Here is a 23,559-nt window from a genome sequence, read left to right on the forward strand (position 1 = left end):
CAGGCACGAGTCCTTGCACAACAGCAAGGAAGTGTCGTCGGCGTACTGCGTCATCTTAACACGCAGCCCACCGTTTCCAAGGATCAACAAGCCTTCCACCCCTGTGTCTGCCCTAATGGCAGCCCCCAGAGGCTCCATGTACAGAACGAAGAGGAGAGCCGAGAGTGGGCATCCCTGCCTGACCCCAGACGAGAGGTCAAAAACGTCACCTAAGTGACTATTTACACTAACTCGACACCCCGCTCCGACATATAAAGTACGGATCCATCCTATAAACTTCTCCCCAAATCCTAATCTACCTAACACCCTGAATAGAAAAGATCTATTCACGCGATCAAAAGCTTTCGCCTGATCTAGCGCTGCTACCATTAAAGGCAGCCCTCTATCTTCAACCCAAACGATGGAATCCCTGATCAACTGTAGGTTCCATCTTATAGAGCGGCCCTCTACCCCGCACGTCTGATCCCCATGGACGACGTAGGGAAGGGCTGTGCGCAACGGGTCTGCTAAAACCTTTGCAAGAATCTTGTAATCTACGCACAGCATGGTCAATGGCCGCCAGTTGCCAAGGTCAGTTGCTTCCCCCTTCTTATAAAGAAGTGACAGCACACCAACAGCCATTGATCCCCCCGGGACCCCCGTCTCAAGGATGGCCTTCAAGACTTCGAGAACCACTGGTCCAAGTATACCCCAAAACTTGAGGTAAAACTCAGCCGGCAGCCCATCCATCCCAGGCACCTTCCCTTTTCCCATCCTCCTAAGAGCGCTCTCAACCTCTTCTAGTGAGATCTGGGCCTCCATCACGTCTCTAATGTCCTCTGGCAACCGCCGGGACAAGTGTTCTAAAAACACGTTTCCCTGCTCTACATCTATTTCCCTTTCCTTAAATAAACCTTGGAAATGATCAGTTGTCACCCTGACCATTTCCTCTGGTTTACTTACTATACTACCATTTTCTTCCCTAACTCCCTTCATTACCTTCCTACTCTTTCTGGCCCTAACCGACTTAAAGAACATAGCGAAACAAGTCTCATTATGTTCTAGAAAGCCACTATGCGCACGCTCCAGGAAAGCTCGAGCCTTCTGCTCCTGCAGCTCCCTGAGCTGCGCCTTTAGGGCTGCGAATCTCTCCCAGTCAATCGACCCGCCGAGGTTGCCTGCCTCGTACTCGAGTTCAATTAACCTTTGGATACGATCCACCTCCCTCCTTTCCTCCCTTTTTTTCCTTCTACAATATCCTATTATAAAAGCCCTTATCCTCCCCTTGACTAAATCCCACCACTCTTAACACCCCCTCGCACATGGACCGAAAGAAACAAAAAAATGCATAAACGAAAGCCTGCTCCTCCAGTATATCCCGATCTAACTTCCAGTACCCCCTACCGAAGAGGCAGACTGGCGACCCCACCTGCAGGAACACCCCGTCGTGATCCGTGAAGAAAACAGGCAACAGCCGCCCAGACAACTGACCCAAAGACCTGGATACAAAAATGTAGTCGAGCCTCCGCGCAACCCCCCTGGAGTTGCGCCATGTAGGACCGACCATTGCCGGAGTAGTGTGCAGGCCACCATCAACCAGACCATGGCAAGCCATTAGCCCAGAGATGGCACCTGCACTGCTATCACCGCCTACCCCTAAATCTATATTAAAGTCTCCTCCTATCACCAAGTGCCTGTTTGTAACACACAGGGGCGCCAGACAGTCCACCATCTCCCTCCTGTCTGCCGCCACCTGTGGCCCACACACCCCAATTAACCTATATCTAGCTTCTCTAAACTTAACATCTATCCCCAAAACTCTACCCTGCATTATTACAAAAGTGTTCTCTATTTTAACCTCTCTATGCCCACACAAAATCCCTACTCCTGTTGAGTGCACCCCTCCTATGCCCCAAAAAGATTCCCCCTTATCCCACTCCCTCTTAAATCTACACACATCCCCACCATCCCTCAGGTGAGCCTCCTGTAAAAAACAGAAATCAAACCCCACACCCTCTAAATAACAAAAAACCGCCCTCCTTTTAACATTATCCCTTAACCCCCTAACATTTAGACTAAAAAAAGAAACAGAACTATTCATTTAATTATTTACAACAAATAAAAACCCCAAAACCCAAAGAAAAACCAGGAGACTCACCCGATGCTCCCCTGGTCCATCTCCACCGGCGGGGACGTCCTCTCCTCTCCTGACGCCCCCCCGTCCTCCATCCCAACCCATGATCCAGGCAGTGTGTTGGGTCCTCCCTCCCCACCCACCATCCCCCCTCCCTGTTTGCCTCGGGGCTGCATATAGGGGACCCCATCTCCCCAAACAGGAGTTGGGATCCCTCTAGCAAACAACCCACCGACCCCTCACTGGAGTCATCCACTAAAATGCAAGGGGCTGAGGCAAACCGGGAGGACAAATTACCCTCCCCTCCCCCCCCTGCCACTCTCTTAACCCCCCCCTCCCCCTCCACACCCCCCTCCCTCTCACTTCCTGCCAAGCTCCCCCTCTTTATCCCTTTCTTCTTTGGTGAAGGAGGTAGCGGGGAGACAACGTCCCATCCCCGCTAACCCCTCCACCAAATCCCTCATTTCGACCTCGAGGAAGCCTGGCAGGCTGTCCCCCCACTCCTTCCCCCCATCTCCTCCCCCCTCCCCTCCCACATCCACTCCTCCCTCCTTCTCCGTCACTGTCCCCCTTCCCTCTTCCACTCCTTCTCGTACCACTGTCCCCTTCTCCCTCTTCTCTGCTCCTCCACGTTCTTCCATGTTCTTTTTAATCTCTCCTTCTTTTTCCTTCTTTCCATCTTCTCTCCTCTTTCTTTTCACCTCTTCCTTCTTCTCTTCTTCGTCCTTCTCCGTCCTTTCCCCTGTGCCATCCGTACAATCCACATGCGTCCTCTCTTTCCTCCCCCCATCCCCCGCTCCCCCCAGCTGCAGACGCGTATGACCTGTGACGAGCCGGGCAATCACGCCACAGGTGTGCTCTTGAGCCACACCCGTGGCAAGCCTTGGGCTCGTCACACTCCTTGGCCTCATGCTCTTCCGACCCACAAAAACAACATTTCTTGGCGCTGCACGAGGCCAGGATAGGCCATACAACGCCTGCAGAACAGGGGCTGACGTGCATAGTAGAGTGTTCCCCTGTCAGCCCCCAGGGAGAACATCGCCGGAGGATGGAGGTAGCCATCCACACTCTTCGGGGACTCCCTGAGTAACGCCTGGAACCCTCTCCTCCCGTTCCAGAAACCCAGGGAGTCCCTGAGGTACCTCGCTGAGGAGACATTGTCCATGTATCTCCCCAGAAAGGCCCTCACTTCTTCATCCTTCACGTGCGGATTGTACATGTTTACGGTGACCACCCTGAAGTTGTTCTTTGCCAGGCTGGTCACCGCATAATGGCACAGGGGTCCTTTTCTTTCCGCTTCCTTTGCCATCTTCAATACATCATCATGTTTCTCTTGCTTGTGAAACATCACATCAAAACCCTTTTCATTTGGGTTGCCTTGAAGGCAGAGTACTTCCTTCACCCCTATCCTGAGGCATCCCATCAATATGGTCCTTCCAAAAGTTTCCCTGCCCCAAGGTTCCATCTCCTTTTCAGTCCATGAAAATCTTACGGTATTTGCTATACCAATCCCCGGAACCGACCAGGTTTGCTTGTTTGTATTCATTTTTCATCTTCTTCTTCTTCAAAAAAAAAGCTCTCTTCAGAAAGAAGCTTCAACCTGAAATGAAAACATCTTAAACCAAAAAGGTGGCGCAACTAAAGGTGTTGACTCTCCACATCTATCAAGACAACTGGAGCACTGGGCCAGACACTCTTAAATAGAACCTGGACCAGGTCAGGTGAAACACCTTCCCACTAACGAGATGGACAAGGCAGCACAGATGTAACACATACTGACTAACGAGGTGACACCAATCAGTGCGTTCTGCGTGCTAACAAGCTGGACGTGCTAACGAGGTGACACCAATCAGTGCGTGCTACGTGCTAACTAGCTATACGTGCTAACAAGCTGGACGTGCTAACGAGGTGACACCAATCAGTGCATCCTACGCGCTAACGAAGTGACACCAATCAGTGCACTGAAGACACATTTCCGTTGAACGCATTCAGTTGTACAGACTAGGTATCCCCCTTTCCTACGTGCTAAAGTCCAACCTCAAAACATAAATGGAAAAACGAAAGCCTGTAACACTTTCCCCCTAAAAACAACAAATATATCTTATCTTGTTGTTGGAAAAGTTTGCGCACCACCAACAGAAAAGAACCATTACACATATTCTACTACAATACTTCACCGCCTACAATATAAACATGGTGTCTACTGGCTGTCAACAATTAAAAACAATAAAAAAACATGTATTTCTAAATAATAATATACAATCGTATATTTTCTTTTTCTTTCTATAGAATCCTTAAAACTCACTTGCGTCTAGAACTCATGTCTTCCTAAAACTCCACTTGCCTCTAGAACTCTCGTCCCCTTGGAAAGAGCACAAACAAAACTCATTCCAATACGGGAAAGACTTACAAGCAAAATAAATTGGCATGCACTGGCTAAAAGCAAGACACAACACTTTTTGACTGCCCAACCTTGAGACAATCAGCAACCAAATACTCCTTCTACAATGTTAAAACCTTCTACATTGTGACATCATTAAAATACTCATTCTACAATGTTTGATATCATGAAAAAAACTCCTTCATGCATGTATTTTCTGATGTTTAATCAGATATCTATATATCACAGCTATAAGATGTATCTCCTGTATGTGTTATCTGGTGTGATATCAGGTGGCTTGATTGAGTAAAACTTTTCCCACATTGAGTACAGCTATGAGGTTTCTCTCCTGTGTGTGTTCTCTGGTGTGCTATCAAGAGACTTGACTGAGTAAAATGCTTCCCACATTGATCACAGCTATAGGGTTTTTCTCCTGTGTGTGTTCTCTGGTGTATCTTCAGTTCCCCAGATTGAACAAAACTCTTCCCACATTGAGTACAGCTATAAGGTTTCTCTCCTGTGTGTGTTCTCTGGTGTCTCTTCAGATGGCTAGACTGAACAAAACTCTTCCCACATTGAGTACAGCTATAAGGTTTCTCTCCTGTGTGTGTTCTCTGGTGTCTCTTCAGATGGCTAGACTGAACAAAACTCTTCCCACATTGAGTACAGCAATAGGGTTTCTCTCCTGTGTGTGTTCTCTGGTGTATCTTCAGTTCCCCAGATTGAACAAAACTCTTCCCACATTGAGTACAGCTATAAGGTTTCTCTCCTGTGTGTGTTCTCTGGTGTTTCTTCAGGTTGCTAGATTGAACAAAACACTTCCCACATTGAGTACAGCTATACGGTTTCTCTCCTGTGTGTCTTCTCTGGTGTATCTTCAGATGGCTAGATGTAAAAAAAAACATCCCACATTGAGTACAACTATAGGAGTTCTCTCCTGTGTGTGTTCTCTGGTGAAGAGTCAGATTGCTCGACCTTGCAAAACTCTTCCCACATTCATCACAGCTATATGGTTTCTCTCCTGTGTGTTTTCTCTGGTGTGATATCAGGCTGCTTAGCCGAGTAAAACTCTTCCCACATTGATCACAGATATAAGGTTTCTCTCCTGTGTGTGTTCTCTGGTGAAGAGTCAGATTGCTCGACCTTGCAAAACTCTTCCCACATTCATCACAGCTGTATGGTTTCTCTCCTGTGTGTATTCTCTGGTGTGATATTAGGGTGCATAGCTGAGTAAAACTCTTCCCACATTGATCACAGCTATAAGGTTTCTCTCCTGTGTGTATTCTCTGGTGTGATATTAGGTTGCATAGCTGAGTAAACCTCTTCCCACATTGATCACAGCAATATGGTTTCTCTAAAGTGTGGATTCTCTGATGAATTTTAATGCCTGCTGATGAGGTGAATCTTTTCCCACAGTCAGAGCAGCAATGAGATTTTTTTCCCGTGGGTGTCTGCTGGTGTTTCTTGGGGAGTTCTGATCTAGAGAGACTCTTCTCTGCCTTGTCAGCATCATGAGGTTGTTGAGGCTCCCAAGAGGGCCCATGGTAGACAGTTCTCTCTCCTGTGTGAATGACAAAGTCATACAGATGGTTAAAGGCCCACAACAGCAGAAATCCACTGTAAAAGGTGATGTACAACATCATGGCTACGCTGTTGGCAACAATTGACGTCTGTAATGAATGTAATGATTATTTGACATTTGTCTTAAAATGAGCAACAATAGTCATATTTTGTCTTGTTTTCAAATTAGTAGTAACATCTAAGTTTGTAGACTAGAAATTAGTTATTCATGTTGTTGAAACTCTAAGCAGTGTGCCAGACGACTTTTGGTCTTCAATATAGGCCCCTTTCTGTGTTTGCTAAAATTGTATGTAGTATATCTGCCTGGAGCAAAAATGGCGAGCAAAGTTTTTCGTCTTTCACAATGTATTCTGAATGGGGGAAACTCAGGGGAGTAACCTCCATTTCCAGGTTGCTAATGAATGCATTTCACGCTTTGGATTATAATTGTCAGGCTCTTTTGAATGTCCTGCTTAATATAATGTTTGTGTACATCATCGCAAATCAACCGCTTTGTACTTAAAAAACACTTCAACCAGTAAAATGCTCTTTGGCTTTTTCATCAGCCTGACAATGAGAGTTTGTACACTGTTTGACAAATTGGCAGTTTGCATAGATCTACTGTAGGACCCATAATTTCACCTAACAATAACATAGACCTACAGTAGGACCCACCTAACAACAAATATAGGAAAACAGCTCTGTGTTGTACAATAGCCTATCCATCAAGGAACAGTTCTCTACACATTATGAGCAAAGTATCTCTGTGTGCAAACAGACCAACGAGACCCTACAGTAAATCAAGCAGACAATAACATTATAAACAACAATTTGTTAGGGATGTTGGATCCAACATGGAACATGGCATAACTGTCTTTACCATAGTAATGAATGAAGAAGCACTTTGATTGTTGTTATGTCATGATGTTTGTCATTTGACTGGCATTCAGAAAATTATTTCCTGGATCTTCTGATGATAGTTGAACATGTGACTGTAACTAAACAGCTACAGTATTAAGAATTATGTGTAATTATTGAAGAACTGCGTTAATGACAGTTTCGATGAGTGTTGTCAATAAAGCTACTATTTAAATATATATATATATATATTTTTCACCTTTATTTAACCAGGTAGGCTAGATGAGAACAAGTTCTCAACTGCAACCTGGCCAAGATAAAGCAAAGCAGTGCGACAAAAACAACAGAGTTACAAGTGAGAAACAAAAGTACAGTCAATAACACAATAGAAAAATCTATATACAGTGTGCAAATGGAGTACGAAGGTAAGGCAATAAATAGGTCATAGTAGCGAAGTATTAAACAATTTAACAAATTAACACGAGTGATAGATGTGCAAGTAGAAATACTGGTGTGCAAAAGAGCAAAAAAAATCAATAAAAACATGGGGATGAGGTAGGCAGTTGGATGGGCTATCAGCAATCGGTGAGGTAAGCTGCTCAGATAGCTGATGCTTAAAGTTAGTGAGGGAGATATGTCTCCAACTTCAGCGATTTTTGCAATTCGTTCCAGTCATGGGCAGCAGAGAACTGGAAGGAAATGCGGCCAAAGTAGGTGTTGGCTTTGGGGATGACCAGTGAGATATACCTCCTGGAGCACATGCTATGGGTGGGTGTTGCTAAAAATGGATGGCACTGTGCTAGATTTAATCCAGTTTGCTGAGTAGAGTGTTGGAGGCTATTTTGAAAATGACATCGCCACAGTCAAGGATCGGTAGGATAAGTTTTACGAGGGTATGTTTGGCAGCGTGAGTGAAGGTAGCTTTGATGCAAAATAGGAAGACTTCATTTTGGATTGGAAATGCTTAATATTAGTCTGGAAGGAGAGTTTACAGTCTAGCCAAACACCTAGGTATTTATAGTTGTCCACATATTCTAAGATAGAACCATCCAGAGTAGTGGTGCTGGGGGGGCAGCGATCGGTTGAAGAGCATACATTTAGTTTTGCTATCGTTTAAGAGCAGTTGGAGGCCATGGATGGAGTGTTGAATGGCACTGAAGCACGTTTGGAGGTTTGTTAACACAGTGTCCAAAGAAGGGCCAGATGTATACAGAATGGTGTCATCTGCGTAGAGGTGGATCAAGGAATCACCCCGCAGCAAGAGCAACATCGTTGGTATATACAAAGAAAAGAGTCGGTCTGAGAATTGAACCCTGTGGTACCTCCATAGAGACTGCCAGAGGTCCGGACAAAAGGCCTTCCGATTTGACACACTGAACTCTGTCTGAGAAGTAGTTGGTGAACCAGGCGAGTCAGTCATTTGAAAAACGAAGGCTGTTGAGTCTGCCGATAAGAATACGGTGATTGACAAAGTCGAAAGCCTTGGCTAGGTTGATGAAGATGGCTGCACAGTACTGTCTTTTATCAATAGCTGTTACATCGTTTAGTACCTTGAGCGTGGCCGAGGTGCACCCGTGACCAGCTCGGAAACTGGATTGCACAGCGGAGAAGGTATGGTGGGATTCAAAATGGTCAGTGATCTATTTGTTAACTTGACTTTCAAAGACTTTAGAATGGCAGGGCAGTATGGATATAGGTCTGTAATAGGTTGGGTCTACAGTGCCTCCCACTTTAAAGAAGGGGATGACCGTGGAAGTGTTCCAATCTTTAGGAATCTCGGACGATACGAAAGAGAGGTTGAACAGACTAGTAATAGGGGTTGCCACAATGGCGGAGGATAAATTTAGAAAGAGAGGGTCCAGATTGTCTAGCCCAGCTGATTTGTACGGGTCCAGGTTTTGCAACTCTTTCAGAACATCAGCTATCTGGATTTGGGTGAAGGAGAAGCTGGGGAGGCTTGGGGAAGTAGCTGCAGGGCGTGGGGAGCTGTTGGCCAGGGTTGGGGTAGCCAGGAGGAAAGCATGGCCAGCCGTAGAGAAAGGCTGGTTGAAATTCTCAATTATCGTGGAGTTATCGGTGGTGACAGTGTTTCCTAGCCTCAGAGCTACAGGGTGCAAATTTCTGTTTGAAAAAGCTAGCCTAACTGACTGTGTATATCGGTTCCCGACTTCTCTGAAAAGTTGCATATCGCAGAGAGTATTCAATGTTTTTGTGCTGGTCGAGGGCAGTCAGGTCTGGAGTGAACCAAGGGCTATATCTGTTCTTAGTTCTACATTTTTGAAAGGGCATGCTAATTTAAGGTGGTGAGGAAATTACAATTAAAGAACAACCAGGCATCCCCTACTGACAGGATGAGGTCAATATCCTTCCAGGATACCCGGGCCAGGTCGATTAGAAAGGCCTGCTTGCAGAAGTGTTTTAGGGAGCGTTTGACAATGATGAGGGGTAGTCGTTTGACCGCGGACCCCTAACCGATGCAGGCAATGAGGTAGTGATCGCTGAGATCCTGATTGAAAACAGCATAGGTGTATTTGGAGGGCAAGTTGGTCAGGATAATATCTATGAGGGTGCCCATGTTTACAGATTTAGGGCTTTACCTGGTGGGTTCCTTGATAATTTGTGTGAGATTGAGGGCATCTATCTTGGATTGTAGGACGGCCAGGGTGTTAACCTCACTAGGGTAGGGGGCACTATTTTCACCTCCGTATGAAAAGCAAACTTGGTAGATTTGGATAGAAAACACAGTTTACAAAACTGTTAAAATAATGTATGTGACTATAACAGAAATTATATGACAGGCGAAAACCTGAGAAAAATTCATCCAGGAAGTGGGATTTTTATATTTTTGTAGTTTTCTATTGAATGCCTATACAGATTTGATTGACTTAGGACTCAAATTGCACTTCCTATGGTATCCACTAGACGTCAGTCTTTAGAAATGATTTCAGGCTTGTATTCTGAAAAATGAGAGTAAGACCACTCTGAATGAGTGGCACATTTAGTGTTCCAGAGATTTTTCATGTGTGACACCGAGAGAGCGCCTTTCTTGTTTACTTTTTATATTGACGACGTTATTGTCCGGTTGAAATATTATCTATTATTTAGGCTAAAAACAACCTGAGGATTGATAATAAACACCGTTTGACATGTTCCTACGAACTTTACTGATACTTTTCGTCTGGCTGTTGTGATTGCTTTTGAGCCTGTGGATTATTGAACAAAACACGTGAACCAAACAGAGGTTTTTGGATATAAAGAGACTTTATCGAACAAAACTAACATTTATTGAGTAAATGGGAGTCTTGTGAGGGCAACGATATGAAGATCATCAAAGGTAAGTGATTAATTTTATTGCTATTTCTGACTTGTGTAACTCCTCTACTTGGCTGGTAACTGTTTGTAATGATTTGTCTGCTGGGCGCTGATCTCAGATAATTGCATGGTATGCTTTCGCCTTAAGCCTTTTTGAAATCTGACACTGTGGTTGGATTAACAAGAAGTTCATCTTTAAACCGATGTATAACACTTGTATGTTTCATGCATTTTTATAATGAGTATTTCTGTTTTTGAAATTGGCACTCTGCAATTTCACTGGATGTTGGCTATGTGGGATGGTAGCGTCCCACACCCCCTAGAGAGGTTAAGCATATCCCAGTTTCGGTCACCTAACAGAACAATCTCTGAAGATAGATGGGGGGCAATAAATTCACATATGGTGTCCAGGGCAAAGCTGGGAGCTGAGGGGGATCTGTAACACACTGCAACAGAGAGAGAGAGGGAGAGACTTATTTCTGGAGAAATTAATTTTTTAAATTAGAAGCTCGAACTGTTTGGGCATGGACCTGGAAAGTATGATAGAACTTTGCAGGCCATCCTCTGCAGTAGATTGCAACTCCTCCCCTCTTTGGCAGTTCTATCTTGACGGAAAATGTTGAAGATGGGGATGGAAATTTCAGAATTTTTGGTGGCCTTCCAAAGCCAGGATTCAGACACAGCAAGGACATCAAGGTTGGCGGAGTGTGCTAAAGCAGTGAGTAAAACAAACTTAGGGAGGAGGCATCTGATGTTAACATGCATGAAACCAAGGCTTTTATGGTTACAGAAGTCAACAAATGAGAGAGCCTGGGGACATGCAGGGTCTGGGTTAACCTCTACATCACCCGAGGAACTGAGGAGTAGGATGAGGGTACGGCTAAAGGCTATCAGAACTGGTCGTCTAGTGCGTTGTGAACAGAGAAAAAAAGGAGCAGATTTCTGGGCGTGGCAGGATAGATTCAAGGCATAATGTACAGAGAGGGGTATGGTAGGGTGCGGGTACAGTAGAGGTAAACCTAGGCATTGAGTGACGATAAGCGGTTGCATCTACTGGAGGCACCAGTTATGCTAGGTGAGGTCACCGCATGTGTGGGAGGTGGGACAAATGAGTTCTCTGAGGCATGTTGAGTGGGACTAGGGGCTATGCAGTAAAACAAAACAATGATAACTACCCTACACAACAGTATACAAGGATTATTGATATTAGAGAGACATAAAGCGAGGCATAAAGCAATCACGTGTTGATTGGGAGAGCTAGCTAAGACAACGGGTAAGACAACAGTTAATCAGCTAAGACAACAACAACAGGTAAAATGGTGATGAATGGGCAGAGAGGGTCAGTTAACTACACACAGGGCCTGAGTTCGAGGCTGGGGCCGACAGTTAAACAAAATGGAGAACTGTGATTAATGAACAGTCCAGCAGGCATCAGCTATGTAGCCAAGTGATCATAGGGTCCAGTGAATAGCAATATATGAACCAGGGAAGCCGTTAGGTAGTCATTACTACGCAAGAGGTATTGTAGCTGGAGTAATTGTGTTTGCTAGCCGGTAGATGCACCTGGCTCGAGGCTAACTGGTGCTAGCTTCAAGACAAGGGCGTTAGCCACTATAGCAAATCCATATACAGCAAATTAAACTGTTTCAGGAAAATGTACATATGAAAATAATAACTGGCACACAGATTGGTAGAAATGGTCAGATAAATTGACCCTCCAACTGGAAAAGGTTGCAGACTGCTGGTGTAGTCTATTACTGAAAATTTCAGGAGCAGAACAGCATAAGTTATGAAGTCCAGCAGCAGAGGGGGGGCACCCCCTGGTCGGGTCACGTTGACAACCGGCTCCCCCTGGTCGGGTCATGTTGACGACCGGCTCCCTCTGGTCGGACTATAGTGACGACTGGCTCCCTCTGGTCATTTGTGTGTATAATTTATTTAATCAAACAGCGTGCTTAAAGCATCAGACAAGTTCAGTACATATAGATTTTATAAAAACACATGGGGCGATTGGTAGAAAGAAAATGACTCTTGGTTGACCAATATGTATTTTAGTTGGGGACAGCACTGGAACATGATTCTGGGGCTCTCGAGTGGCACAGCAGATACTGCATCTCAGTGCTTGATGTGTCACTACAGACACCCTGGTCCAAATCCAGGCTGTATCACAAACGTCTGTGGTTGGGAGTCCCATAGGGGGTGCACAATTGGCCTAGCGTCGTCCGGGGTAGGCAGTCATTGTAAATAAGAATTTGTTCTTAACTGACTTCACTAGTTAAATAAAGGTTACATTTAAATAAATAAAAAATAGTGTTTCAAGACAAACTTTTTTTTTTTTATCCGCCAAGGCACCAACTTTGAGAAGGGTTTAAAACAAAGGTTTCAAACCAATTTATGAATGTAATTGAATCTAGATATGTCTTGCCTTTAATGTAAGGGCATGAAAAAACATTGGCTGAATATTATACAATGACTTATCAACCGCTCTAATAATTTGACCCCCACAGGAAATCTACACGGGCAATGATAGAACATACTATATAGCCTAGAAACCTGGTTAGCCTATCATTATGACATCATGGATGAATTCTAGAATATACTATATAGCCGAGAAACCTGGTAAAACTATCATTATGACATCATGGATGGCCAGTCCTTGTATTCATAGTGTAGTGAATTCTGGGGGTAGCCCTGAGCTGAACTCAAACTTGGGTCCAGCGACTGTCAAGCCAACACCTTATAACTGTTACGCCAAGATGTCTGAACTTCTTGACGAGGTCGCTAGGTGTTAGGTTACAGTTGCTACAATAGCTCTCTCTATGAATGTGAGAGTGGTTACACTTCTCCTTCTCCCATCCCTCAGCTGTTTACCAAACCAAGCCTCTGGACAGCCATTTTGTTGCTGTTTAAAAAACCCACACAACCCAGCAATCTGCAGTTCAAACAATAACAAATCTGTCATTCCACCACTGTTCTGGTAATAAAATGATTATGGAGTTGGAGAAATGGAACTACAGACAGACAGACCTATGGATGCAAGGACTGACCATCCATGATATCAACATTATAGTATTAACCATGTTGAGGCGATACAGTGTTGATTTACATTGTTTCTAAACATTATAGTAAAAAAAGCTTATTTGGGGTTCTGATGGGGTACAACAGTTGAACTAAGCTATAAATAAATAATTGAAAAGTCACAATATGGATGTAGCAATTGTAGATTTCTGCTTTAACACCTAACATCAGTTCAACTGCAGAGTTTGTGCCTCTGTTTTTAAGACAGTACTTACTAGTGTTAATCAGGGAACGGTTTCTCAAAACCATCTTATGGCTTAATTCATCGGTAGAACCATTGGATGCCTTGAGATGCGTTTGGGAAACCGGGACCAGATATCCAGTTTCCTCCTCTTCTTCCTCCTCCTTTTTGGATGTAACAGTCATCTCCTCCTCCTCTTTCACTCCATAAACTGCTTCATCCTCTCCTTTTACTGTAACATCCTCCTCCTCTTTCACTCTGAACATGTCTTCCTCTTCTTTCACAGTAACGGCCTCACCCTCTACTTCTTGTTTTACTGTGATATCCTCCTCTTCATTAGAAGGAGAGTAGCTTAGTGACCGCATGGTTGGGGATGTTAGCTAGGCTAATGCTAACTTAACCAGACCGCTAGATGAATAATAACAACACCGTAAATATGAAATTAAATCGGAAAACTAACCAAGACGACAGAAGTGGGTTTAAAACACAGTGGCTAATATACACTAAAGCGATATATTGGTTCGGCTATTTTGTCTTGCAAGCTACTGAGGTGTCTGACTAACTATTGTTGCTGCTGTTGAAAGAAGATTTCCGTCCACTAGATTAGACGTCACACTAGCCGCATAACCATAAATTCCCACACAGCCATCTGCTGATTGGAGTGGGTAACGCAGTTGAGTAAAATGTATATGTTATTTTCAGACAAAAGGTTAAAGGGTAGGAATCAGGGACGTCACTAGAACTAAAATATTCATTAGCCCCCCCCCTAAATAAATCAATATCAGTCAATATATTTTTTCTGTGAATAATTTTTTGGGGTCAACCGTTCCATCGCATCTAAACGTTCTACCGGTCCGGCACTTGGAGGCTGCTGCACTCGTGACTGTAGGACGGGTAGAACGCTGCTGCACCAGAGACTAGTGACTGTTTGACTTTCATCAGCAAAGATGGCGGACAGAAATACTAGGAGAGAGGTGTACCCCTACACAGAACTGGACAGAAATGTAAAGGATTATAACGTCAGTAAAAAACATGTACAGTTGACAGGAAAATCATAGTTCATTTACGAAAATCGCGATTTAGCAGTTAGCTTTACGTTAAGCTGGCTAGCTTTATGGGTGTTGTGACATTAGTATGAAATTGTAATTCTGGTTGTTTTAGTGACTCCTGAAACAACCAGCAAACCAGGTTGTCGTTTTGTGAAACAGTGGATGTATAGAATCTAGCTGAAGAATTTACTGCAAATTTAATGTACAATTTTGTAAGCGTTCCTTGCTATTGCTATTGTCGTGGAAATCTTTTTTTTTAAATAAAAATATTTTCAAACAGCCTGAATGACATTAATGAAGCCTATGGATTGAGTAGAATATAATATCATGTTGTACCAAGGATGCAAGTCGTACATACATGTAGTTATTACCATGCATGAGATCCCCACATTGTAGCCTGTACATTTAATATATTCACTGATCATGTACTCTATCTTGGCAAATAAAGGTGCAGTTTAGGTATGAATGTATTATCCAATACCGGTCATATCCAATACCAGGAGTATCAAATTCCAGTCTTTGAATGATGCTGTGTCTGCATGTATGTATTACAATTATACACTTCAACAGTATTTACCAATCTTGGTGCTGGGACATCAATGGTTACACATTGTAACTAATAGACTAGAAACAGGATTTAACTAGTTAATTAATATATACAGAAATATAATGTTAAAAAACACTACACTACACTTCCTATGCATCATGTAAATACTCTTAACACCGGTTCATCTCAATATCTAATTTCCTTCATCTGCATTGATCTGATAAACACAGGATAGGTGGAGTATTTCATCACATTACACTTCATTTCAACCAGTAGAGAATGTGAAACATTTATGGAAAAGCTCATTATCCAAGTGTTATCAATACAAGTTCAATCTGTACTTCAATGCACATCTGTTGTGAATTATAAAAACAGAGGAAGAAAGAGGAGGAGGTGTAAAAGACAGAAAGGGAAAGAGGTAAACACATAGGAGCAGGGAAGGCAGCTAAATATTCTCTCAGTACATCACAATTACATAATAGTGTCTCTAGTCGGCCCAAAGGTTATCTTAAAAGATGGTGAGGTGGCGATGATGGGACTGGGGGTTGGCATCCTCTCACAACAAAACATATCTGCAGATGAGAGAGAGAGCATGTTTAAGCCTTGTGTTTTTATTTTTTATTCTAACATTGTTAGTCATCAATCAGGAGGTGAAATGCAAAACTGACCTGGGATCATTAACTCTGGGACTACTGCATCTATCTGTATTTCAATGTAAAGCATCTCTTTAATAATACTTCCTGTTGACCTGACCAATTGACCTCTCACCTCTGATCATGCTGTGTCCTCTATGTAGCCAGTTCAGATGGAGGAGTGGTTCACCGACACAGCTGATATAACCTAGAGGATTTAGGGAGAAGGGGAGAGAGGGATGAAGTGAAGGAGAGAGAATGTTATTGAGAAAATAAGGTAGTTAAAGCGACAGTGTTCAACAGGAATCTGAGTGTGTGGCCTCACCTGGTGTCCACACCACATTAAGTGGCTGCAGAGCACTTCATGCTGAAAAACATGAACCGACCCACAAGGACAAACAATTTAGCTAGTTAGTTATAGAAGTAATGAAGTGTCTTACTATTCTTCACGGTAGCCTTCACACACCTGAATTCCTCCAGGAGGCAGTCCCAGATGACCCTGGTCACCCAACCTTGCAGTGCCCTACACGGTAACTATAGGCAATAGTTTTGAAGGAATCTCCAGTTACAAGGTATCTGTAGGAATATGGAAGACAATATAATTATTAGACTGTTACATCACCAGGTCATTGTGGATTACTAAAGTATAATATCCCTGATAACAAATCATGACAACATTGGATTGATAGATGCATGGACACACATATGTACATGTGTAGCATGTGACAATAACAGGATCATATCAAGGATAGCATCACAAATGAATACATAAATACTACTTGAAGCTTGATGATGAGTTGATCATTTGAATCAGCTGTGCAGTGCTGAGGCAAAAACAACAATGTGCCTCTGAGTCCCCAGGACTGAGAACCACTGCTCTTCATTGGGACCTCTTCATATGTAGACTGGCTTTCATAGCGCTCTTTATCTGAGGACAGAAAACCTCACAAGAAACAGACTTCATTCTAGTCAAATTACACCACACTGAATATGTTGGTCCTATTATCTCCGTCTTCACTTCTAGAGCCAGGAACTACACAAAAGTACCTGCCCTATCCAGAATAGCCTCCTCTCTCATTGACAGTTGGGGCTGCTATCCTTTCACCCTCCTCCATGGCTGTTAGCTAGCTACCTACAAATGCATTTGGAGTTTGTTTTTTACAGTGATAAATACATCAAGATAGCTAGCTAATATGAAGTTAGGTAGCTGGTGATATTTAATTCACTTAGCTAGCTATCTATACAGTATTTGAAGTTGTCTAGATAGCTCATTTAGCAGCTCATTTGAGTTAGCCTGCACTGTAGCTAGTTAGCTAATAATATAATCGTTTTTTTTTTCCATTTTCAAAATCTATTTACTTACTTACTTGAATAGGTTCTCCCAGAAATGTGGACAACTGGAAACAGGGCAGCAAAGTTCATCACCAGAGGGTGTTACAGGATATTACTATTGAACTATGTACCCATTTAATAACCAGGCCTTCATACAAACTTGCTCTGCTGAATTATTGACGGAGTCACAACGGGGCCTAAGCGGCATCTCGTCCATCTGCTGACTGGACGCAGTTGAGGAAAATGTAGATTTTAGTTTAGGAAGCATGAGTTTTTACTCACCAGTGTAACAACAGTGTCGTTAAAGACTTAGTAACTTAGTTTTTATTATGAACACAACAAATACAACAACAAAAAAATATAAATATACAAACAAGAGTACATTAACCTAACAAACGGGTATTACATATCAAGATTCATTTTCAATTTGTTAAATACTTATTGCTTTTTTGTTTTTACATTTACTGATCACTTCAAAATAATATGTAAATTATATCTTAAATCATGTGAAGAGGGGTTTGTCCACTTCATTTTATGGACAAAGAATCTTCCATGAAAGATAAATAAATGAACAATGAAAGTTAAATCAGGGTCCATATCATTTGGATCAAAATAAAACATAATATCAGATTAGCATTAATAGTTGTTTATTTTAAAATAAAATCTTCTGACATGAGAGGAGTCCCCCCAAAAATGGTCAAGAGTCTCTGGGTCACAATCACAAAATACACATTTGTTATTAATAGCTATTTTAAATCTGTGTATAATAAAAGTCTTTACAGGGAAGATTCTATGAATGAGTTTGTATGATGCTTCTTTCACCTTATTAGATAGACAATATTTACCAGACAACAACGAGACTTTGTTCCAGTTCACTTGTCCAAGGGCTGCATTCCAGTTCACTTGTTCTAGGGCTACATTTCAGTCCACTTGTCCTAGGGCTGCATTTCAGTACACTTGTCCTAAGGCTGCAATCCAGGACACTTGTCCTAGGGCTGCATTCCAATTCACTTGTCCTAGGGCTGCATTCCAATTCACTTGTCCTAGGGCTGCATTCCAATTCACTTGTCCTAGGGCTGCATTCCACTACACTTTTCCTAGGGCTGCATTCCAGTTCACTTGTCCTAGGGCTGCATTCCAGTTCAATTGTTCTAGGGCTGCATTCCAGTTCACTTGTTCTAGGGCTGCATTCCAGTTCACGTGTTCTAGGGCTGCATTCCAGTTCACTAGTTCTAGGGCTGCATTCCAGTATACTTGTCCTAGGGCTGCATTCCTGTTCTCTTGTCCTAGCGCTTTATTCCAGTTCACTTGCCCTAGGGCTGCGTTCCAGGTCACTTGTCCTAGGGCTGCAATCCAGGTCACTTGTCCTAGGGCTGCATTCCAGTATACTTGTCCTACGGCTGAATTCCAGTTCACTTGTCCTAGGGCTGCATTCCAGTTCACTTGTCCTAGGGCTGCATTCCAGTTCACTTGTCCTAGGGCTGCATTCCAGTTCACTTGTCCTAGGGCTGCATTCCAGGTCACTTGTCCTAGGACACATTGTAACTAATAGACTAGAAACAGGATTTAACTAGTTAATTAATATATACAGAAATATAATGTTAAAAAACACTACACTACACTTCCTATGCATCATGTAAATACTCTTAACACCGGTTCATCTCAATATCTAATTTCCTTCATCTGCATTGATCTGATAAACACAGGATAGGTGGAGTATTTCATCACATTACACTTCATTTCAACCAGTAGAGAATGTGAAACATTTATGGAAAAGCTCATTATCCAAGTGTTATCAATACAAGTTCAATCTGTACTTCAATGCACATCTGTTGTGAATTATAAAAACAGAGGAAGAAAGAGGAGGAGGTGTAAAAGACAGAAAGGGAAAGAGGTAAACACATAGGAGCAGGGAAGGCAGCTAAATATTCTCTCAGTACATCACAATTACATAATAGTGTCTCTAGTCGGCCCAAAGGTTATCTTAAAAGATGGTGAGGTGGCGATGATGGGACTGGGGGTTGGCATCCTCTCACAACAAAACATATCTGCAGATGAGAGAGAGAGCATGTTTAAGCCTTGTGTTTTTATTTTTTATTCTAACATTGTTAGTCATCAATCAGGAGGTGAAATGCAAAACTGACCTGGGATCATTAACTCTGGGACTACTGCATCTATCTGTATTTCAATGTAAAGCATCTCTTTAATAATACTTCCTGTTGACCTGACCAATTGACCTCTCACCTCTGATCATGCTGTGTCCTCTATGTAGCCAGTTCAGATGGAGGAGTGGTTCACCGACACAGCTGATATAACCTAGAGGATTTAGGGAGAAGGGGAGAGAGGGATGAAGTGAAGGAGAGAGAATGTTATTGAGAAAATAAGGTAGTTAAAGCGACAGTGTTCAACAGGAATCTGAGTGTGTGGCCTCACCTGGTGTCCACACCACATTAAGTGGCTGCAGAGCACTTCATGCTGAAAAACATGAACCGACCCACAAGGACAAACAATTTAGCTAGTTAGTTATAGAAGTAATGAAGTGTCTTACTATTCTTCACGGTAGCCTTCACACACCTGAATTCCTCCAGGAGGCAGTCCCAGATGACCCTGGTCACCCAACCTTGCAGTGCCCTACACGGTAACTATAGGCAATAGTTTTGAAGGAATCTCCAGTTACAAGGTATCTGTAGGAATATGGAAGACAATATAATTATTAGACTGTTACATCACCAGGTCATTGTGGATTACTAAAGTATAATATCCCTGATAACAAATCATGACAACATTGGATTGATAGATGCATGGACACACATATGTACATGTGTAGCATGTGACAATAACAGGATCATATCAAGGATAGCATCACAAATGAATACATAAATACTACTTGAAGCTTGATGATGAGTTGATCATTTGAATCAGCTGTGCAGTGCTGAGGCAAAAACAACAATGTGCCTCTGAGTCCCCAGGACTGAGAACCACTGCTCTTCATTGGGACCTCTTCATATGTAGACTGGCTTTCATAGCGCTCTTTATCTGAGGACAGAAAACCTCACAAGAAACAGACTTCATTCTAGTCAAATTACACCACACTGAATATGTTGGTCCTATTATCTCCGTCTTCACTTCTAGAGCCAGGAACTACACAAAAGTACCTGCCCTATCCAGAATAGCCTCCTCTCTCATTGACAGTTGGGGCTGCTATCCTTTCACCCTCCTCCATGGCTGTTAGCTAGCTACCTACAAATGCATTTGGAGTTTGTTTTTTACAGTGATAAATACATCAAGATAGCTAGCTAATATGAAGTTAGGTAGCTGGTGATATTTAATTCACTTAGCTAGCTATCTATACAGTATTTGAAGTTGTCTAGATAGCTCATTTAGCAGCTCATTTGAGTTAGCCTGCACTGTAGCTAGTTAGCTAATAATATAATCGTTTTTTTTTTCCATTTTCAAAATCTATTTACTTACTTACTTGAATAGGTTCTCCCAGAAATGTGGACAACTGGAAACAGGGCAGCAAAGTTCATCACCAGAGGGTGTTACAGGATATTACTATTGAACTATGTACCCATTTAATAACCAGGCCTTCATACAAACTTGCTCTGCTGAATTATTGACGGAGTCACAACGGGGCCTAAGCGGCATCTCGTCCATCTGCTGACTGGACGCAGTTGAGGAAAATGTAGATTTTAGTTTAGGAAGCATGAGTTTTTACTCACCAGTGTAACAACAGTGTCGTTAAAGACTTAGTAACTTAGTTTTTATTATGAACACAACAAATACAACAACAAAAAAATATAAATATACAAACAAGAGTACATTAACCTAACAAACGGGTATTACATATCAAGATTCATTTTCAATTTGTTAAATACTTATTGCTTTTTTGTTTTTACATTTACTGATCACTTCAAAATAATATGTAAATTATATCTTAAATCATGTGAAGAGGGGTTTGTCCACTTCATTTTATGGACAAAGAATCTTCCATGAAAGATAAATAAATGAACAATGAAAGTTAAATCAGGGTCCATATCATTTGGATCAAAATAAAACATAATATCAGATTAGCATTAATAGTTGTTTATTTTAAAATAAAATCTTCTGACATGAGAGGAGTCCCCCCAAAAATGGTCAAGAGTCTCTGGGTCACAATCACAAAATACACATTTGTTATTAATAGCTATTTTAAATCTGTGTATAATAAAAGTCTTTACAGGGAAGATTCTATGAATGAGTTTGTATGATGCTTCTTTCACCTTATTAGATAGACAATATTTACCAGACAACAACGAGACTTTGTTCCAGTTCACTTGTCCAAGGGCTGCATTCCAGTTCACTTGTTCTAGGGCTACATTTCAGTCCACTTGTCCTAGGGCTGCATTTCAGTACACTTGTCCTAAGGCTGCAATCCAGGACACTTGTCCTAGGGCTGCATTCCAATTCACTTGTCCTAGGGCTGCATTCCAATTCACTTGTCCTAGGGCTGCATTCCAATTCACTTGTCCTAGGGCTGCATTCCACTACACTTTTCCTAGGGCTGCATTCCAGTTCACTTGTCCTAGGGCTGCATTCCAGTTCAATTGTTCTAGGGCTGCATTCCAGTTCACTTGTTCTAGGGCTGCATTCCAGTTCACGTGTTCTAGGGCTGCATTCCAGTTCACTAGTTCTAGGGCTGCATTCCAGTATACTTGTCCTAGGGCTGCATTCCTGTTCTCTTGTCCTAGCGCTTTATTCCAGTTCACTTGCCCTAGGGCTGCGTTCCAGGTCACTTGTCCTAGGGCTGCAATCCAGGTCACTTGTCCTAGGGCTGCATTCCAGTATACTTGTCCTACGGCTGAATTCCAGTTCACTTGTCCTAGGGCTGCATTCCAGTTCACTTGTCCTAGGGCTGCATTCCAGTTCACTTGTCCTAGGGCTGCATTCCAGTTCACTTGTCCTAGGGCTGCATTCCAGGTCACTTGTCCTAGGGCTACATTCCACTACACTTTTCCTATTTTTGCATTCCAGGTCACTTGTCCTAGGGCTCTTTTCCAGTTCACTTGCCCTAGGGCTGCATTCCGGTTCATTTGTCCTAGGGCTCTTTTCCAGTTCACTTGCCCTAGGGCTGCATTCCGGTTCATTTGTCCTAGGGCTGCATTCCAGATCACTTGTCCTTGGGCTGCAATCCAATTCACTTGTCCTTGGGCTGCAATCCAGTTCACTTGTCTTAGGGCTGCATTCCAGTTCACTTGTCTTAGGGCTGCATTCCAGTTCACTTGTCCTAGGGCTGCATTCCAGGTCACTTGTCCCAGGGCTGCATTCCAGTACACTTGTCCTAAGCTGCCTTCCAGTACACTTGTCCTACGGCTGCGTTCCAGTTCAATTGTCCTTGGGCTGCATTCCAGGTCACTTGTCCTTGGGCTGCATTCCAGGTCACTTGTCCTAGGGCTGCATTCCAGGTCACTTGTCCCAGGGCTGCAATCGAGTTTACTTGTCCTAGGGCAGCATTCCAGGTCACTTGTCCTACGGCTGCATTCCAGTACACTTGTCCTACGGCTGCATTCCAGTTCACTTGTGCTAGGGCTGCATTCCATTTCACTTGTCCTAGGGCTGCATTCCAGGTCACTTGTCGTAGGGCTGCATTCCAGTTCTCTTGTCCTAGGGCTTTTTTCCAGTTCACTTGCCCTAGGGCTGCGTTCCAGTTCAATTGTCATTGGGCTGCATTCCAGGTCACTTGTCCTTGGGCTGCAATACATTTCACTTGTCCTTGGGCTGCATTCCAGTTCACTTGTCCTAGGGCTGCATTCCAGGACACTTGTCCTACGGCTGCATTCCAGTTCGCTTGTCCTAGGGCTGCATTCCAGTTCACTTGTCATTGGGCTGCATTCCAGTTCACTTGTCCTAGGGCTGCATTCCACTACACTTTTCGTAGGGCTGCATTCCAGGTCACTTGTCCTAGGGCTTTATTCCTGTTCACTTGCCCTAGGACTGCATTCCAGGTCACTTGTCCTAGGTCTGCATTCCAGGTCACTTGTCCCAGGGCTGCATTCCAGTACCCTTGTCCTAAGGCTGCATTCCAGTACACTTGTCCTACGGCTGCGTTCCAGGTCACTTGTCCTTGGGCTGCATTCCAGGTCACTTGTCCTTGGGCTGCATTCCAGGTCACTTGTCCTAGGTCTGCATTCCAGGTCACTTGTCCCAGGGCTGCAATCCAGTTTACTTGTCCTAGGGCTGCATTCCAGGTCACTTGTCCTACGGCTGCATTCCAGTACACTTGTCCTACGGCTGCATTCCAGTTCACTTGTGCTAGGGCTGCATTCCATTTCACTTGTCCTTGGGCTGCAATACATTTCACTTCTCCTTGGGCTGCAATCCAGTTCACTTGTTTTAGGGCTGCATTCCAGTTCACTTGTCCTAGGGCTGCATTCCAGGACACTTGTCCTACGGCTGCATTCCAGTACACTTGTCCTACGGCTGCATTCCAGTTCGCTAGTCCTAGGGCTGCAATCCAGTATACTTGTCCTAGGGCTGC

General features: G+C 43.2%; 1 protein-coding gene and 1 long non-coding RNA gene across 2 annotated transcripts; both read right to left on the reverse strand.

Annotated features, from left to right (window-relative positions):
• Positions 1 to 3,901: 3,901 nt before the first annotated feature.
• Positions 3,902 to 14,178, reverse strand: LOC110516916 (zinc finger protein 883-like). Its single transcript, XM_021595213.2, has 2 exons — positions 13,517 to 14,178; positions 3,902 to 6,054 (listed from the first exon to the last, which is right to left on the reverse strand). The coding sequence occupies exons 1-2, from the start codon at positions 13,845 to 13,847 to the stop codon at positions 4,730 to 4,732; spliced, it is 1,656 nt and encodes a 551-aa protein (XP_021450888.2). The 5' UTR covers positions 13,848 to 14,178; the 3' UTR covers positions 3,902 to 4,729.
• A 661-nt stretch (positions 14,179 to 14,839) lies between these two features.
• LOC118938456 lies at positions 14,840 to 17,251 on the reverse strand. Its single transcript, XR_005035735.1, has 2 exons — positions 15,847 to 17,251; positions 14,840 to 15,650 (listed from the first exon to the last, which is right to left on the reverse strand). It is a non-coding gene; the product is annotated as an uncharacterized LOC118938456 (long non-coding RNA).
• Between the last annotated feature and the right edge of the window lie 6,308 nt (positions 17,252 to 23,559).

This window comes from Oncorhynchus mykiss, chromosome 13 (genome assembly GCF_013265735.2).
Source record: "Oncorhynchus mykiss isolate Arlee chromosome 13, USDA_OmykA_1.1, whole genome shotgun sequence".
Taxonomy (NCBI): domain Eukaryota; kingdom Metazoa; phylum Chordata; class Actinopteri; order Salmoniformes; family Salmonidae; genus Oncorhynchus; species Oncorhynchus mykiss.

Coding starts and splice junctions, on each gene's coding strand:
- LOC110516916 (XM_021595213.2), bottom strand. CDS start 13,847: ATGCGGTCACTAAGCTACTCTCCTTCTAATGAAGAGGAGGATATCACA. Junction 6,055..13,516: donor CCGTTCCCTGATTAACACTA/GTAAGTACTGTC, acceptor TCATTCACACAG/GAGAGAGAACTGTCTACCAT.